The sequence below is a fragment of the Adiantum capillus-veneris genome, chromosome 22 (genome assembly GCF_014529385.1).
Source record: "Adiantum capillus-veneris isolate H3 chromosome 22, ASM1452938v2, whole genome shotgun sequence".
Classification (NCBI taxonomy): Eukaryota; Viridiplantae; Streptophyta; class Polypodiopsida; order Polypodiales; family Pteridaceae; genus Adiantum; species Adiantum capillus-veneris.
The window spans coordinates 98,067,648-98,087,417 of NC_140952.1; the positions used below are offsets into that span (position 1 = coordinate 98,067,648).

Consider the following 19,770-nt stretch of genomic DNA (forward strand, 5'->3'; position numbering starts at 1 on the left):
AGAATCTTCCACAAACACTACATCCCGAGAAACCAAAATACGTTTTGTTTGTAGATGATACAACCTGTAACCTTTGCTTTTCGCACTATAACCAACAAAAATACATTTGACGGCCTTATCATCCAATTTTTTGTGTTGCACTTGTGGCACCAAAGCATATGCCAAACAACCAAAAACACGCATGTGCTCAATAGAAGGCTTTCTATCATGCCATGCTTCATATGGAGTAATAGACTGCAAAGCTTTCATAGGACACCTGTTAAGTACATAAGTGGCACACATGATGGCCTCAAGCTAAAAAGAATGCGGCAAAGCTTGTTTTTTGACCATACATCGTGCCATTTCCGTCAGTGACCTATTTTTCCTCTCAGCAACACCATTTTACTGAGGTGTATAAGGCACTGTACATTGGTGTTTTATCCCACGACTAGCCAGAAATGCATTAAATTCATGAGACATATACTCCCCCCCTTGATCGGAACGGAGGGTGCCCATAGTACATTTCGAGACATTTTCAGCCATAGCCATAAATTGTTTGAAGCACATAAAAACTTCGGACTTCGCTTTAAGCGAAAATACCCATGCATGCTTGGAGTAATCATCAATGAAAGTCACGAAGTATAGGTAATTGCCCAAGGACGGAGTTTGCATGGGCCCACAAACATCACTATGCACAAGCTGCAACCTGCATGTGGCCCGAACTGAACTGTCCTTTGGAAATTTAGAATGCTGCATCTTACCCAAAATACAGCCTTCACAAACATGTTTGACAGGTGCTTCAAGGGCGGCAAAGAAGCAACCATATCAAATTTCTGCAAATGCAGCAAACTGGCAAAATTCAGATGACCAAAACGTGCATGCCAAAGTTTTGCATCTGAAATAGCCCTTGAATCTACAACAACATTTGCAAAATTTTGTCCACACTTGTCATACAAAGTGAGCTTATACAGCCCACGGCACAAAAGCCCAGATGCAACAATTTCATCACCAAAACTGAGATCATGAACTGTACATCTGTCATCCACAAATTTGACTACAAGTCCAAGTCTAGCAAGTGCGGATACAGACAAGAGATTCTTCTTGATCCCAGGTACATAAAGTGCATCAACAAGCGTGAAGGAACTGCCATTAGCAGCAGTGAGCACAATCTTTCCAACTCCTTGAACTGGATAAGAGGCATTGTTGGCACAAGTGACAGAATTCCCATGAGGGACAGACTCGAGAGAGGTAAACAATTCACGATGTGAGGTAATGTGCTTTGTAGCACCACTTTCGAAATACCACACATGTGAATCTACAGCAACTGACAAGCATGCATCATGGACAACAGGATTGTAAGTGCACTCTGCGCTAAAAGCCCATTTTGCATCAACATCAACAACACAGTCTCCTTTCACAGAAGACTCAACAATGGCTGCATTTGTAGTGGAACCACCCTCTTTCTTCTTAGCCTCTTTGGCCTTTAACTTAGGACACGACTTGATCAAGTGATCATTGGCTTTACAATAATGGCAACGCATCTTCTTTTTGCCCTTATCACCAGAATTTCCAAACGAATTGCTACCAGCAGAAGCATTAGGAACATAATTTTTGCCAATCGCAGCAGAACCATAAGAAGTGGCTGCATTGCTGCTACCACCCTTTCTTTGAGAAGCAATAAAAGCTTGTTCAACTACATGCTGTCTAGTCCTATTTTTTCTGGATAGTGACTCTTGCAACAACAATGTGCATAATGCATCAAACTTGACAACTTCTGGATTTCCTTGGGTCATAAGTCTCTAAGTACTAGCAAAAGTCTGGTAAGAATTTGGTAAGGCATCAAGAACAGTCTGCACAAGGGAATTGTCTGAAATGACTTCACCTGCAGAAATAAGTTGCTCATTGATATCCTTGACACTAGCAAGGAAAGTGTCCATATCATCTTCCTCCTGCATAATCTTCGACTCCAGCTCTTTACGCAGCAAAGCAATTTTAGCCTCATTGCGGCTTGCATAAAGACGTGCTAGAATATCCCAAGCCTGTTTTGCAGATTTTGCTGAACGGATGTGAGGAACAATGGTGCGCTTCACAGACAACGCAATCAATGCATGAGCCTGCGCATCCTTAACATCCCAACGAGCTTGTTATGCCATAGTCAAAACAACTCTAACAACTGCAATCCTTGCAGCAAGACATGCAACATCCTCAACATCGCCTACATCCTCGGAACCAGAACGTACATCAATGCCCTGCACAATGTTCCAGACACCCTTTGGCACAAGAACATGTTGCATCATATGAGCCCACATAGGGTAGTTGTCCCCATCCAACCTGTCCTCAGCAAACATCTTGAACACATCTGTGTTGTTGTTGTCAGCCATGGTAAATGCTGCACCTGATGTGAAAACTGCCCGCAAATAGTAGAAACGGAGCGGGAACAACATGTGCTATATAGCACAAACCGTAGAAGACTATAAGGCACCTGTTATGCAGAAAAGGGCATTGACAGAAATTCTGCACAAAATGACGAAACAACACGTGCAGTATTGTCTATAGTGTCGAAATGAGCCCAAATCAAAATTCTGAGCAGACCAAGCTCTTCGAGTTGACCCAAAATATTTGTCGACTTGCGAACGCTTGCCAAAGCTCACTGAAGTCGGAGAAAGTGAGCAGGCGTGTGCTGGAGCAGCTGGCGACTAAGCCCGGGAGGATGTGACCTGCTCTGATACCAATTGTTGGAATTAGGGTTGCAGAGAGACACACACAGCTTGGAGAAGACGAAGGAAGCTCAAGGCACACAACTGAGAGTGTGTTACTTAGTGTGCAATGGAAAGATAGATAGCCCTAGAGTGATGGGCGTATATACAATGCACGGGGGAAAAAACCTCCTAAAGAGGGAAAAAATGCCCCGGCGGTCCTAGTGTGTTCACACACATCACTACCACATGTATATGGTAACAGAGTTGTTGGTGTAGGCCTTCCTTCTCACAAGCTTGGAGTAGGTGATAAGGTGCTTTCCATGTGCCTTCGACAAGCAATTGTAGAACAACCAATTACTTTACGCATGCAAGGGGGTGCTTCGTAGCTAGCCAACTTCCCCGCTTAGCGTTCACCAAAACAATGGTTGCTCCCCCTCATGACTAACTATGGTGGGGTCTTAAGTAAAGAATGTCGCCATGGGATCTACATGCACAATCTCAAGATCCCTATTTGTCAGCGTCAAGATCCTGCAATGCACCTTCATCTCGATTCTCCACGATCCGCTTTCGCAAGGGGCATTAAGAATTCATGCCATAGGCCTAGTGTCCGAGGTGCTGGCCTTAATTGCATCTATCTTCTCCGTCTTTGTCGAGGAACTTCCCAAAGCCTTTCCCAAACAAGGAATTAAAGAAAGATGGATAATTAAGCTTTAGTTCTAAATTAACAAGAGCACATTTGGGGCCTGGGCTCGTGGCCATTTGAGTGGGTCACGTGTTCAATTGAGGGGGTCTCTTTCTCTCTCTTCCCTCCTCGCTATTCTGTGTGCGAGTGTGTGGTATGTACTATGCGGCCAGAAGAAGTTGCAAACAAATAATGCGTGTAGTAGGAGGTACACACGCGGAAGAAGCAATCTTGATTAGATAGGGCCTCTGCGCAGACACGCAGAAAGAGAGAGAGAGAGAGAGAGAGAGAGAGAGAATCTGCAAGAGTAATTGTGGGCATCTGCGCGGACGCAAAGAGAGAGAGAGAAAGAGAGAGAGAGAACCTCAGGGAAGTGAAGGAAGGAATCGCAATGATGGGATATCCTCGCTCATGATACAGACGAGGGGGAGGGGAAAGAGAGTTGTCTGTGTGTGTGTACGCGAGTTCAAGAGAGAGATTAGCGTAGTGGGTTCTCGCTGGTATTGAATGAGTATAGTATTTCACAATGCAGCTGACCAAGCCTTCTCTCATTATGTGATGAGCGAGAGAGAGAGAGAGAGAGGGCGATCATCAATCACAGAAGAGCGCTTTTAGAAAGAGAAACACAGACACAAAGAGAGAGCAGCCAGGTGGAAGGCGATCGTTCGCCTTCTGTGAGATCAACTCTGCAAATTGGAAGTTCGAACAATGCACAACCAGGCGAAGCTGGTGAAGGAGGAAAATGGAGTAGGTGCTCTTCTCTGATCTCAAAAAGAGAGAGAGAGAGAGACTGCGCTTTGTTACACCGTCCATCGCTCTTGTTCCTCACCATCATCGCCTTTGTGTGTCTATCACTCAGAGTCTTTCTTGCTTGTGCGACTTCATTCTTCTTTCTTCTTCTGTTTCGCTTCGCTCAAAGCTTTGCCATTCTAGTCTTCTTTTGTTTTGGCCCCCTCCTTTGATTCCCACCGCACCCACTGCATATTCGCTGTTTTACACTTCAGCTTTTGCGCGTTCACGCCCTTGCTCTGCCGTCCACTCTCTCTCTCTCTCTCACACACGCACACGCACACACACTCCCCTCCCCCTCTCCGACCTTTTCTTCCTTCTACTTTTCTACCTTTTAACCATCACCTTAACTGACCATCAGGCTTTTCCTCTTCCATCCTCACCCCTTGATTGCCTGCCCAAACAAGGATCTACATATCCAAAGCATACCTTTTTGATCATAAGCCAGTGTTTCCTCTCCCATTGCAGACAAATGTATAGCCCAAGGTGAAACAACCCGATCAGGTTGCAGAATAAGAGTGTGTGCAAGCGCAGGATCACTCCGGCGCTTGACCGCTCCAGCTGTAGCCCCATCCGTGCTTCTGGGGTTGCATATTTTTGTTTTGATTTGCAGATACAGAGAGGCTACACTCGAAGGGCTTCCTCATTCTTGCCACACAGCTATGGAACGATGGCGGGTGTATCTGGAGAAGTCGGGTTTTGACTTTTGGACAATTTGTGAGCGGGCCTTGACGCTTGCATACTTGGACCATCCAGAGGACTTTCCTTTGCGCAGAGATAAGCTTGCCCAGAAGCTTTTTGCACCGGAGAAGCTTGACCCAGATGTGTGTGAGGAGGAGGCACCCTTAATAACTGCAATTAAAGGAGGTGGGCCAGTTCATGGGCAAACTAAGATAAACTACAGCAGTGATGAAGAGGATCCTACCCTCCATTCACCCAGCAATGGCAACTATGATGAAGCAGAAGCTCTCACTGAAGAAATGGAGGAGGAAACCCTTTTGAAAAGGGATGTTTTTGAGATCAAAGACACTCTGTTGGATTCTTACAAGGTGCACTTATCATCTCTAGTAATGGTGAGTTTTCAGGAGTCTAGCAACTTGTTGATCAAGCTGCTTTTGCATTGTTGCAGTCTGAACGAGAGATTCTCGACTCGTTGCAAAGGCTGGTATTTATGCAGTTGTCATTTGATGTATTGAAGGTAAATGAACCATGCCCCGAGTTCAATTGTGGGATTGTGTTGATCAGATTTTGAGTCTCAAATTTCCGGTGTGTCTCTATTTGAGCTTAGGAAACCGAAATTGGGAAAACGGTAAACAGTTTGCGTAAGCATTCCTCTGAAAAAATCCGTGCTTTGGTCAAAAAGCTTGTGAGGTAAGCTGAGTTTTTGCAATGCTTGTAGACTTGTAGACACATTGCATGTGTAAATGTGCATATGAGTTTACTTATATGTATGTATGTGTCTGTGTAGTTTTTATCTCTTAGATATTCCCTCGTGATAGGGTGTTTAGTGCTTGCAACACTTTATATCTGCTTATGCACATGGTGCTGAACCTTGAGCTGTTGGAAATTGCAGCGAGTGGAAAGACACTGCGGACCACTGGTATAAGAGTGTAGAAGATGTAACTGCAGCTGCCAGGGCAGGTAGGGAAACTTTTAGGATCTAGCCATGTGCAGTTTGCAAGACTTTAGCCTTACAGTCATGGCTATTGAACTCCATATTCTTTCTACATAAAATTGTAAATGCATTCTGCAGTGCTTTTGGGCATGTCTTTATTTTGGCTTAGGCAAAATTTGATGTGTGCATGTCTAGAAGTCAAAAACCTCATCTATGTGACGTCATTTTTGAGCAGAGCAAGGACCTGACTCACCACTTGATGAAGAGGAAGATGGTTTGCCGTCACCTCCAATGGATGAAGGTGCTCTTCTGGCTGGAAGGACTGCCTCTATAGAGATGTCTCAGGTTTTACCAGTTTGAGCTTTCAAAGCGAGTTTAGTTGCTTAGTTTTTATTTCCAAGTCTAAATGGATGTTTGTATGTGGCTGATCTTACAGCTGTTTGACTTCATGGATGAAGATACATGTAAGTGGGTCCTTCCAATCCTGAAAATTTGGTTTGTAATTATTGCTGTTATCCTTCTTGTACATGCGTTTGCAATGAGGTGGGGATTCTGCTTGCATGCTCATCGCAACCTATTATTTTTTGTGTCTACCTTGGTCTATCTTGTTTACAGTTTGGGATCTCGCATTATACATAGAACATGCATCAAAATATTGGAGGTGAGGTGCATGATTATAAGTAAGCATCGTAGACTAAGAATTTTGGAGGCTAGCAAGACGAGTTGCATGTCAATGACTAAGTAGCTGTGTATGACATAAAGATTAAAGTTTGCTCAATTTTAGGAAAAGGAAATTGAAAGATCGAGGAGCTATATTGCTTTGTTATGTATGCTATGTAGTATGGATAGTATGGACTATATTTTTAATGTAGAAAGAAGAGTGATTAGGAGGAATCACCGAGTATGTTTGGACTTCGGCGTTGAGGGTCTTTGCTTGGAGTGTGCAACTGAAAATGCTCAACCAAGGTATGGAACAGTGCATGGTATTGAGGAGAAGGTTTACTTATCATTTATGGAATACCGTGTAATTTAGGAAGCTGAAGGCCGCTGGGTGTGAGGTAGTTTTCTCGTGTATAACAATGTCCATCCAGGGTTGCCCGCCTTAATTTTTGGTCTGCAGGGCCAGTATTTTTAGGGTTCAGATATTTGGGCCGGTTTATGATTTTTCTGTTCAAAACCTCCCTCAACCTCCAACCACACACACGTTCACAAGCTCTCACATTCACGTGCACGTATTGGAGGGTGGTACCCTTGTATGCTATCCGCCAGCAATTTGGTCTCTTCTTCTCATTTTCTTTCTACTTGCTTCCATCTCACAGATTTGCTGGCTGCTCATCCCCTATCCTCTCGTCTTTGACACGTGCATCTTGCCTCCTCTCTTCTTGTTGCTTGGTGAGGGCTTGGGCGTGGAAGTCGCTTGGCTTTGGATTCTAAACTAGAGAGAGATCACTTGTTAGTAGGGATTGCCTTTCCCAAAGTTTGCCACATATGTGCTTTTGTATGGACAATTGAGAGGGTATGGCTGATTGTGCCAAATTAGCTTGGAAACACTGTAGAGAGAGCAAGGACCCACGGACGTTGTAACTTTTGAAGCATAATAATAAACAAATACCGAGAAGGCAAGAAGTGAAGCACAACAAATGTAAGGCTAAGGAAAACAAGTCGAGTATCCCTCAGAACCAACAGAATGGTTCTAACGGTAATTCTGCATATTCTCAATCTTTCACTACATCTAGAGCACAGAACTCTTCATCTAACAGTGATAATAAAGGAAATGCTAAAAAGTCAAGAAATCTCTAAGTTGACTCCTGATGAAAATTTGCGAAAGGAATAGTAGGAGGTTGGTTAAGTCTTGAAGAACGAACCGGATAGCGAAAAGAAGGAAGATGTTTTCAGTGGCACATTGAAGGTCACATGAAAAGAGATTGTCCTAAGAAAGCACCCAAAGAATCCACAAAAGAACTCAGAGAACCCACATCTTTTGTAAATTTCATAAATGAGAAAACTAACAAGCCCCAAGGTTTTTAGTGATCATCTAGATGAGTCTCTCATGAAGTATTATGGTCACGAGAAATGGTTGGCACATTGTGATCTTATTTGATCTTGATAGTTGCATGATGTGATTAGTGATTCTCTTGTGAAGAGCGCACATTTAGAAGCTATTCCAATGGATCCCATTGTGGTCTCTAGATTTGCTCGTGGCATGCACTGCTCACGCACGAATGTCTTAAAAGTAACAGTCTCAGTTCAATTCAAAACGTAGGTTTTTGTCTTGAGTTTGTTGTTTCTCCTTGGTCTGGATGTGATGTGATATTTGGCATGAAGTGGTTTCGTGAGGTTAATCCACAAGTTAATTGGAAAGAAAACTCTCTCTCTCTCTCTCTCTCTCTCTCTCTCTCTCTCTCTCTCTCAAGTGTCTCTAGTGGTAATTCGTTGTGAGCAGAGCATTCCTTCCTTGGCGTTGATCTCTCATTCATCTTTTGAAAGAGGATAAAGTACGCAATCCAGTAGTATCTCTCACTACAAAATCACAGAGTTCAGAAAAGAATCAGTCATTGCATGAAAAAGAGTCTCTCCCTGTAGGTGATCGCCATGTGGATCTGCAAAAAACACAGGTGGAGAGGGGTCCTCCGCGACAGCATATTCCATCGCGTGCCTAGCTTTTGCAAAACGTTGGCAGATCTGCAGAAAAAATGATGGCTGATCTGATCTTCTTGGGAGGAGTACCTGATGCAGATGATGCGCCTTGGACTCAACTGACAATTGATACCATGTGAGTGCGCGTGTGCCGAAGAGAGAGAGAGAGAGAGAGAGAGAGAGAGAGAGAGCACAAACACAAAACACAAACACAAAACACTGATATGGGGAAGAGGGGGCGATCAACCTCTCACTGACTACAAGAGCAAAAGACCCGTACAACTGAGATATATGATAATGAAATGTGTATCCTCGTGGCCCCATATATATGAGTGCCCAAGGTGAGCGCCCAACTCAAGTGGGCGACCGGCCCCAAACTTGGGCGGCCGGACAAGGTACAACCTATGCTATGGGTGGCCAGCCCCGAGATACTAGCCGTACAACGAAGTGCCCTAAACCTGTGTGAAGCAACAGAGTGGTGTAAATTACTACTAAATCTATTAAGGGCTTCTTTGAGGCCGGCCTTGTGAGGTTTTTTTCCAGATTTCCACTCATTTAGAGCAGACCTTGCACATTGCGACGGGCCAATCAACGTGAGGTGGGAAAAAGCAACCTTGGTGTGAGCGCAAGGCCGCCAAGGGGTGCACCCGCAAAAAGGAGTTGAGCTTGGGTAGGAAAAGCCTTCTTAAACACAAATTACAAACAGTACCAAGCACAAAGAACGCAAGTATCCCAAGTACCCCCAAGAACCCTGAGTATCCAGGTACCCACGTACCACCAAGAACCCATGTACCCCAAGTACCCCAAGCATTGTTACCGGGGAACGCCCCCTAGTCCCCGTTCCGGGGGGCAGTTCCCTTCCCGAACGTTCCGAAACGTCTCGGAATGTCTGACGTTCCGGGTGGCCAATGCAAACCGGAACGGCCGTTCCGGAACGTTTCGAAACGCCCCCGGACTGTTCCGGAATGCCCCTGGAACGGCCAACGGCTACAAACAAATTTGGCAAAGATTGAAAAAATTGAAGTAAATGTTTGGGCTTCTTTTGAAAGTGTGCGAGGCCTCAAGGACTAATAAAATGCACCCCCCTCCCCCTTTCTCTTCACAAGCTAATCCTCAAGGCTCAAGCTCTCTCCCTCTCACTCTCAAGATCTCTCCCTCTCAAGACTCACTCTCTCAAGGCTCAAGGCTTCAAGCCTTCAAGCTCTCTTCCTCTCCCTCCCACTCTCTCAAATATCTTTCTCTCTCTCTCTCTCTCTCATCATCTAGTCATAGCAAGGTTGAATGGTCTTCAAAGCGAGTTTTTTGTGAGTATTAGAGTCAAAGCACTCTAATACTCCTTGTATTTAAACACAAGGAGCTAAAAATTGCACTATTTGGGTGTTTTTTATACCTCCCGTTCCGCGACGTTCCCGTTCCGAACCCCTAGCCGTTCCCCCGTTCCGCGGGGATCCCGTTGCCGTTCCCGTTCCCGTTCCGCGTTCCGGGTAACTATGACCCCAAGAACCCAAGTACCCCAAGAACCCAAGTACCGAAGTACTTAGTGCGTGGTCATCACCAAAAGCGAAATGGATACTTTGCATGAAGGTGATGAGAGTGGAATTGGAGAAGAAGAAGTCCCTACACCAGGAGGACCATTTCCATATTCTCCTCCGTCCCCATCTATGTTGCGGATCACACTAAATCCTATGGAGGCTTTGGTAAAGACTGTGATGGAGATGATGCTACAACAAGAAGCTCAACAGGCCGCCATGGAAAGGGAACGTGAAGAACGGAGGGCAACTATGGAGTTATAGTGTGAGCAGGCACGCGAAGCTCAACGCATAGCGGCTAAAAGAAAAGAGGGCAGCAAGGCCGCCAAGGGGTGCACCCGCAAAAAGGAGTCGAGCTTGGGTAGGAAAAGCCTTCTTAAACACAGATTACAAACATTACCAAGTACCAAGAACGCAAGTACCCCAAGTACCCCCAAGAACCCTGAGTATCCAGGTACCCACGTACCATCAAGAACCCATGTACCCCAAGTACCCCCAAGAACCCAAGTACCCAAGTACTTAGTGCATGGTCATCACCAAAAGCGAAATGGATACTTTGCATGAAGGTGATGAGAGTGGAATTGGAGAAGAAGAAGTCCCTACACTAGGAGGACCATTTCCATATTCTCCTCCGTCCCCATCTATGTTGCGGATCACACTAAATCCTATGGAGGCTTTGGTAAAGACTGTGATGGAGATGATGCTACAACAAGAAGCTCAACAGCCGCCATGGAAAGGGAACGTGAAGAACGGAGGGCAGCTATGGAGTTATAGTGTGAGCAAGCACGCGAAGCTCAACGCATAGCGGCTAAAAGAAAAGAGGACAGCTATGGCGCTAGAGCGTGAGGCACTACGAGACCAACGCATGCAAGACTTGATCATGCAAGTGCTCTCCTCAAAGAGGGATCCATTTAAGGAGGCCAACAAGTCATCACGTAGCCCAGGTAGACAACAACTTCAACAATCGAGTCACTGAAAAGTTGACTTTCGGTAAGTATGATGGTAAGATGGATGCTTCTGTGATTTATTCTAGGTTGCATCAATTTATTGCTTACTTTGCGACTATCAAGAAAACAGTAACAATAAAGTTTTGATTGCTGCCATATATCTGTCGGGTGATGCCATTAATTGGTATCAAGCCTAGCAAGAGGCACAATTGGTTGAGCATTTCCTGAGCATGCCACGGATGATGCACTTCTGTCTTATAGTTGGGCCGACTTTCAAGACAAGCTTAAGAATGAACTTATGTCACCGTAGTACCTTGATTGGTTGAAAGAGGATTGGAGAGGCCTCGAGCAAAATGGCACTCCCGTTATGTCTTTTCCTAACCATATTTTGTAGATAAGTGTTCAATTGCGTAAGTCAAATGAGGATCGCAAGGAGACTTTCCTTTTTGATTTGGACGAGTATATCAAATATGACGTGAAAGTCTTACGACCCACTGACTCAATGACCCGTCAAAATCGCTCTCGACCAATCTTTGGGACCATTACTTTTGGGCACGGAACTTCGCTATGCTGTGTCGTCTCTCTCTCTCTCTCTCTCACTTTTGTTCAATTCTTTTCGATTTTTCTTGCGTGTGTTGCATTCATAGTAACAGGAAATGGCCGTTTTCAGGTCTTTGTTCCCCGTTCCCATTCTAAGTTCTCGTTCTGAATCCCCGTTCCGTGTTTCAAACGTAAGTACCCGTAGACAGAGAATGGCATTTTGTGGCAGTTGCCGTTCCATGTTCCCCGTTTCGGTTTCCCGTTCCTGGTAACTATGGTTGCATTAGATCTTCGGCTTGGAGAGTCCAAGTCTATTATAGTGGTAACAGAGCTTAGACGATTCTTCTTCTACGGAGGATTTGATCCCTTCGTTTGTAGCACACATGGAGCCCGTCAATGAATCCAGTAAGAAGGAAACTATTGCACCTGACCACTTGGGTATGGGAGAAAACAACGAAGATTCGAACAGACATCGACCACCTTCCGACGACTCGGGACAAGAGTATGGTGCGTCTCCACCCATAGAATATGAAAGAATGGAGATACAGCGTCAACAGCAGATGCTTCAATACTCCAAGGATCCCCAGTATGGGAATTTTTTTGTGAAGCACCCACTTGACGAGATCCACTCTCGATGGCGTGCCGCCATCCGTTCGCCTCTTAAGTCGGCTTTGAAGAAGAAGTCTACACTGACGACACCAAGACAAAGGGTGTACTCTTGATGAAGCTGTAGAGCGACAAGTCTATAGACTCCTGCAGACTAAGAGGTAGTCGCAAGGTAACCGCAAAGCGTTCGAAGGCCGAAACGTTTCACCCTGAAACACAGCGTTTCACCACGAAAAGTTATAGTCCAAAAAAAGAGCACAATGAAACGGGAGACTGAAACGTGCGTTTAGCGACTTTGAAACTAAATCTATGGTAACTTGTTAGTGAAACGGCTTGTGTTTCACTTGGTGAGCGAAACATTTCAAGGCACGAAACGTTTCACATGTCCCGACCTGTCGAAACGCGTTTCATGATGACGCCGCCGTAGCCGTGGAAGAAGAGTCAGTCAGTAGACTATCCAGGTTACCTGGGTCGAAAATCTACCTTTGAGGTAGTACGCCAAAGAAATGAGGGTGTGATTTGAGGGTGTTTCCAATTCATCCTCATTCTCTTCTGATAGTTCGAAGAGTTCTTCCTCTAACTCCAATGATGAGGATAGAAAAGAACAAGAAGAAGAGTAAGACTTAAGAGACTTAACAAAGGCAAGTAGAAGGCAAAGGAGAGTAGATCCGGTAGAATATCAGAGGAGCGAGCAAATAAAGGAAAGAAAACCCCCCTCCATGGGCCCTCTCTCTATCACTAGAGAGGTATTTGCTTTAGATTGCACAAATGTTGATGTCATAGATGTTGAGATGCTGATGGGATCTTGCTGTAGGTGCTTGGATATGTGAGGCTAAAGGCTGAAAATGCAAAACGCTAGGGATTCTATTTGGGATCTGCAACTGCGATGAGGCTATGGGCTGATCTACTATCGACGGTGGCCACGATGGGCTGAAAACTGAAAAACGCTGGCTGATTTTGTGCAAAAACACGAGAGGTGTTGAGGTACTGCAGGTACTTGGTACTTCTAGTGCGGGTATTGACTTATATTGAGAAGTGACCCCTAGGGTCACTTCTATATGGATAAAATCTGGGTAGGCAATGCCACTTGAAAATCCCACGATTTCTAAAATGATGCAGAAATGTCACTTATCAATAAGTTGATGGACTATTAATAAGAGGTGATTCTCATGGAGATAAATACCTAGGCTGGCACTTATGCAAATCAGCGTCACCATGAAACTCGTTTTGACAGGTCGGGACAGGTGAAACGTTTCGGGCCATGAAACGTTTCGCTCACCAAGTGAAACACAAGCCGTCTCACTAACAACAAGTTACCATAGTTTTAGTTTCAAAGTCCCTAAACGCACGTTTCAATCTCATGTTTCACTGTACTCTAATTTTGAATTGAAACGTTTCGTGGTGAAACCTTGCGTTTCAAGGTGAAACGTTTTGGCCTTGAAATGTTTCGCGGTTACGTTGATGCAAATGTATTAGAGTAGCAGTCCCAAATGCCTACACGTAGCAGACACTAGCTATGCTCATGTGCAATCAGAGGATATGCAACTAATCTAAAGTGCTTGGACTAGAAATAGAAGTTAGCTTGTCCACATGCACATAGGGTTAGATGTGCATGTGACATCCACCCCTTTTCAAGCTAAGGTACTCATACCGAGTTGCATGGCTTCCTTGTAGTCCGCTCTCACAAACTACTGACCTGTCAAGACACTGAAGAACGAAGCAAACATGCAGATCCAAGTAGAGGAGCATAAACCCTAGAATCAGCAAAACAAGTTTCACCAACTTGTGGCACCCCGTCCGACGGGGCCCAAGTGACCTTAAGACATTAAAAGCAAGACCCACACACACAAGATTGCGTGGAGCATGATGATGTGGCAGTTGTACGGACACCCGCGTTTTGCGCAAGCAGTGCCACGCGGCAGACAATACCGATTTTCGCGTTTTGCACTGTTGACGTGGCAGTTGTATGGATTTGCATAATTTGAGTTGACAGCTTTTCATGCCAGTTTTTGGGACCCATATGCTTCGCAGTATGAAAGCTTTTCATATAACTGCTTTCCAGAGACCAAGGGCCTTTAAATATGTGCCATGGGCTCATTCTCTGGCACGCTGCGGCGTGGAGGTGCAGAGGATGGAGTACCGGCATTGCACCTTGATCAAGCAATATAAAGAAATACCGAAAGGGACGCCAAGGTTTGGGGTCAGTGCTCTCTCGGGGTGGAGCTCCATCACTCCTTGTCTTGTGTCGTGCATCTCTTTCCGTTCAATTGTTATTTGAAGTGCTTAAAGTTGTTCAGTCTGTTCTTTTCCGTTGGCACGTGGTGCCCGTCTCGTGATAGTCGTATCAAAGCTTTAAGCGTGTGCTTTTCTGAAAGCATACCGGTCCTACCAAAGAGCAAACGGAGCAAGATGGCGCTTCTATGTTTTACAGGGATTTTATTAAAATATCTTCATGGCTCGACCCCAGACTTATTAGGCACTCCACCCTTATTTCATCCCGCATTAGGCACACTTCCATCTTCATCGCTTCGTCTTACAGGACATAAGCCATAAAGATCACTTGCAACGGAAGTATCAAAGATTTTTCAAGCCGCTATTTTTCTCAGAGGTAGTGTCATGCAGTGGTGGATGTCTATAGCTACCAAGCCGTACACTCCAAGGACTTGGCAAGCTTTCAAGAAAAATTTTGTCATGTGACACATCCAACCCTATGTGTCCGTGGACAAGCTACAACATGAGCAGGGTTCAGTCAGTCCAGTCAATCTAGATTAGAAGTGATCTGGCACTTTTGTGAGTCTATTCGTAGACCGTGCATGCCCAGTCACTTAGTGTAGATGCATATCCTTTGGTTGCACACAACATGATCATAAGCATTCCCATCGAAATCCATCAGAATCCTTCAGGGAAATTTTCCAGTGCATTTAGCCTATTTTACCTATTTTTGACATTTTTCACTTATTATTTTTAAGTGACTTTTGTTGGAAAGTAGGTAGGGCAAATTGAGTAAGTTTGTATATAGGCAAACTAGAGCTAGCACTATTTGGCAAAAGAGGCAACAGGAGCCAAGCTCCGTAGGCAACTTCTCATCAAGACCTTGGTGGACTTCCCTCCAAGCAAGAAGCAAGATCCCCCCGCAAGATCCTCTCACGTCTAGCGTTTTTGGAAAGCCATTGCCTAGCGTTTTCTCCATCAGAAGGTCATCGCCAGCAAGTCCCCATCCTAGCGTTTTGCATCAGTTTGCCATCGCCAGAAGATCACAAGAGCTAGCGTTTTTGAAGAACCTCAGCCCAATGTTTTGATAGAAGCTTTCCCTAGCGTTTTTGGATCCCAGCACATGCAGCAATGCAGCATTTTTCATCAGTGAAGTACCTCCAAGATCAGCCCTGAAAGGTAGCAGATTCAGCCCGGTAAGAACCTCAGTTTTCAGCCTTAAGAAGTCTCTGTTTTTCAGCCCTAAACCTGCAGATTTTCAGCGACTAAGACCCACAAAAACAGCCCCCAAAATCAGCGTTTTATGACTAGCAGCAGATTTCAGCCCATAGTGTTTTTGGACAGCAGTAGAAAGATTGCAGATTTCAGCCCTAGTGTCTGCCTCGTCATCCCTGTCGTTCTCGTCAACATAGCCTAGTCTTGCATCAGTCTCATGCATACCATTTGTACCAAATTGTGCAATCATAAGTAGACCACTCTCGCCGACGAGAGTGGGGCCTTCGGAGGAGGGTTTTACGTCTCTGGTGTCATATCTCTCTTCTCTCTCTATCTGTCAGTTTCATACACTTGCACGCACAATGTCCATTCACTTTGTTTGTGATCATAGCATTCTCTCATTAAGGACCGAAGGCTCTCCCTACCATAAGAACAAAAGGAACCTTGAGCTCAGTTCGGAGCACTCATCTTGAGCAAAGCGCAAACATTTATTCCGCTGCACCTTACAAGTTTTGCCCGTAGTTACATGCCTTCAAACATCACTATTCGGATTGCAATTTCTGGCAGAGTGGGGTATCCTGAAAGGCTTGCCACAAAAACCCTAGCACATAAAAACTTGAAATTTCTAGACATCCCTCACCAAGTGTTCTTCTCGAGCTGATAACTTTGGAGGTTCAATGTGATTGCTATGTCTTAGGACTACCATCACCACCACACGAACACTATCTGTCGAGGCTTGTCAACTCTTCAAGAGCTTATGAACCATGTTGCGGTCGACTACAACCTTATATAAGAAATATAACCCTAATCGTGATGCAGGTTTCAATCGTCTTTTCGAGCTCGACTAATGTCGAGATTGTTTTTGAAGTTTGACTCTTAAGAGCTTGTTTGGCGATCTTGTTTGGAATTTATTTGAAATGGATGGTAATTGTTTTGAACCTATCTTGGTGCTGATTTGAATTGTTTGACTCTGGTTTAGATACTAGTTTCAATGATTGGTGATTTACTCCGGGATGGAGTAGTGAGAAATGATGTTTCAGAATGCTTGCACATACTCATGGCCCGGACCCTTGTGGTTATTTACGGGGGGAGTATTGAATGTTTGAAAAGTGTTGTTTTTACCCATGGCTCGGACCCTGTGGTTATTTACGGGGGGAGTATCAAGAAGTCTGAGCAGTGGTTACTCTCAGCACCTCAAAACGACACGTTGCGGTCTCGAGGCGCGTTTGGTTTTAAAAGTCCTCTATATCTTCCAGCCCATACCTTTTTAGGTTATGTGGGAGGAGTGATGAGGGAGTTGTTGAACAGCTCATGGCCGAGACCTGGATGGTTATTTGCAAGGGAAGTGTTCATCGACGGCTTTTTGTTTCTATATCTTGTAACATGCATATGTGAGCAGTTGTGTTGCATTGTGATGTGCCAACCATTGAATATTCCCTATTGGATGAGATACTTCTCGGAAACCAACGACCTACGATATGAAGAGCTCCAATCGGGAATGAGACTCCTTGTTGGATGAGATTTTTATGGGAAGCCAACAATGAGGATGTCAAGAGCTCCATTTTGGATTGAGAAAACTAATTGTCCTCGGATTGTCTCTCAGAATGTCTCTCGAAATGACCCTCAGAGATATTTGAGCTAACTTGAGTTGTTTTGCAGATAGACGATAATCGCGGACGATTACTTTCTTTCAAGAAGGGGGGATGTCACAAACTGCTAACGTGTCAAGCCACTGAAGAACCGAGCAAACTTGTAGATCCCGACTGAGGGGCCTAAACCCTAGAATCAGCAGAAGAAGTTTCACGAACTTGCGGCACCCCGTCCAAGTGATCTAAAGAGATTAATAGCGGGACCCACACACACAAGATTGCGTGGAGCATGATGATGTGACAGTTGTACGAACACCCACGTTTTGCGTTGGCAGTGCCACGTGGCAACAATACGGGTTTCTACGTTTTGCGTTGTTGACGCAACAATTGTACTAATTTGCGTTGGCAGTTTTTCATGCCAGTTTTTGGGACCATATGCCCTTCAATTTGAAAAATTTTGATGTAACTTTTTAGAGGCCAAGAGCCTTTAAATATGTGCCATGGACTCATTCTATAGAACTCGGCGTTGTACCTTGTTCAAGCAATATAAAGAAATACCGAAAGGGGCGCCAAGGTTTGGGGCCAGTGCTCTCTCGAGATGGAGCTCCGTCACTCCCCGTCTTTTGCCGTGCATCTCTTTTCCTCCAATTAATATTTGAAGTGCTTAAGGTTGTTCAATCTGTACTTTTCCGTTGGCACATGGTGCCCGTCTCGTGAAAGTCATATCAAAGCTTCAAGCGTATGCTTTTCTGAAAGCATACCGATCCTACCAAAAAGCAGACGGAGCAAGATGGCGCTTCCAAGTTTTACAAGGATTTTATTAAAATATCTTCATGGCTCGACCCTCGACTTATTAGGCACTCCCACCCTTACTTCATCGCGCATCGGGCACGCTCCTGTCTTAGTCGCTCTGTTTTACAAGGCATAAGCCATAAAGATCACTTATAAGAGAAGCATCAAAGATTTTTCAAGCCGCTATTTTTCTTAGAGACAGTGCCATACAGTGATGGATGTCTATAGCTCAAAAGCCGCACACTCCAAGGACTTGGCAAAGCTTTCAAGAAAATTTTTGCTCGAAGTTGCATGCCTTCAAACATCACTATTCGGATTGCAATTTATGGCATAGTGGGGTATCCTGAAAGGCTTGCCATAGAAACCCTAGCAAATTAAAACTTGAAATCTCTCGACATCCCTCACCAAGTCTCTTCTCGGGCTGATAATTTTGAAGGTCCAATGTGATTGCTATGTCTTGGGACTACCATCACCACCATACAAACACTGTCTGTCGAGGCTTGTTTCAATTGTTTAGGAGCTTATGAACCATGCTGCGGTCGACTACAACCTTAAATGAGAAATCTAACCCCAATTGCGATGCAGATTTCAAGATGAAAAGCCAATCATCTTTTTGAGCTCGACTAATGTCGAGACTGCTTTTTAAGTTTTTAGTTCTTAGAACTTATCTGGTGATCCTGTTTGGAATTTGTTTGAAATGGATGGTATCTCTTTTGAACCTATCTTGGTGCCAATATGAATTGTTTGACTCTGGTTTAAATATTGGTTTCAATAATTGGTGATTTACTCCCGGGTGGAGTAGTAAGAAATGATGTTTGAGAATGCTTGAACATAGTCATGGCCCATATCCTTTTGGTTATTTGCAGGAAAAGTATTGAATGTTTGAAAAGTGTTGTTTTTAATCATGGCCCGGATCCTTGTGGTTATTTACGGAGGGAGTATCAAGAAGTTTGAACAGTGGTTACTCATGGCCCGGACCTTTTTAGGTTATGTTGGAGGAGTGATGAGGGAGTATTTGAACAGCTCATGGGGCGGACCTAGATAGTTATTTGCAGGGGGAGTGTTCATCCGCGGCTTTATGTTTCTATGTCTTGTAACATGCATATATGAGCATTTGTGTTGCATTGTAATGTGCCAACCACTAAATATTCTTGATTGGATTAGATACTTCTGGGAAACCAACGACCTAGGATATCAAGAGCTCCAATTTGGAATGAGACTCCTTGTTGGATGAGATTTTTTTGGGAAGCCAACGACCCAGGATATCAAGAGCAAGAGCTCTATTCTGAATTGAGAAAATTGATTGTCCTTCAGATTGTCCCTCGGAATGACCCTCGGAGATATTCGAGCTAACTTGAGTTGTTTTGCAAATATATGATAATCGCGGACGATTACCTTCTTTCAAGAAGGGGGGATGCCACAAATTGCTGACGTGTCAAGCCACTGAAGAACGGAGCAAACTTGCAGATCCCGACCGAGGGGCCTAAACCCTAGAATCAGAGGAAGAAGTTTCACCAACTTGCAACGAGTTCCCACCAACTTGTGGGACGAGACCCAAGTGACCTAAAGAGATTAAAAGCACGACACACACACACACAAGATTGCGTGGAGCATGATGACATGACGACTCTACCGACGTCCGCAGACAATACAGATTTCTACGTTTTGTGTTGTTGACGTGGCAGTTGTATGGCTTTACGTGATTTATGTTGGCAGCTTTTCATACCAGTTTTTGGGACCATATGCTTTTCAGTTTGAAAGCTTTTCATGTTACTGCTTTTCAGAGGCCTAGGGCCTTTAAATATGTGTCATGGGCTCATTCTGTGGAACGCTCCCGCGCGGAGGTGCTGAGGATGGAGTACCGACGTTGTATCTTCTTCAAGCAATATAAAGAAATATCGAAAGGGGTGCCAAGGTTTGGGGCCAATGCTCTCTCGAGG

The 19,770-nt window shown here is 44.6% G+C and overlaps 1 protein-coding gene across 1 annotated transcript in view; it reads left to right on the top strand.

Moving 5' to 3' along the window:
- Positions 1–3,560: 3,560 nt before the first annotated feature.
- LOC147429876 (putative mediator of RNA polymerase II transcription subunit 26b) overlaps positions 3,561–19,770 on the top strand; it is a 39,445-nt gene continuing 23,235 nt past the window's right edge. The window contains exons 1-6 of the mRNA XM_086496068.1: positions 3,561–5,198; positions 5,279–5,347; positions 5,438–5,520; positions 5,723–5,790; positions 6,000–6,109; positions 6,201–6,228. Of these exons, the coding sequence (XP_086352194.1) occupies positions 4,812–5,198; positions 5,279–5,347; positions 5,438–5,520; positions 5,723–5,790; positions 6,000–6,109; positions 6,201–6,228 (745 nt within the window). The 5' untranslated portion in view covers positions 3,561–4,811. The remainder of the gene's footprint in view (positions 5,199–5,278; positions 5,348–5,437; positions 5,521–5,722; positions 5,791–5,999; positions 6,110–6,200; positions 6,229–19,770) is intronic.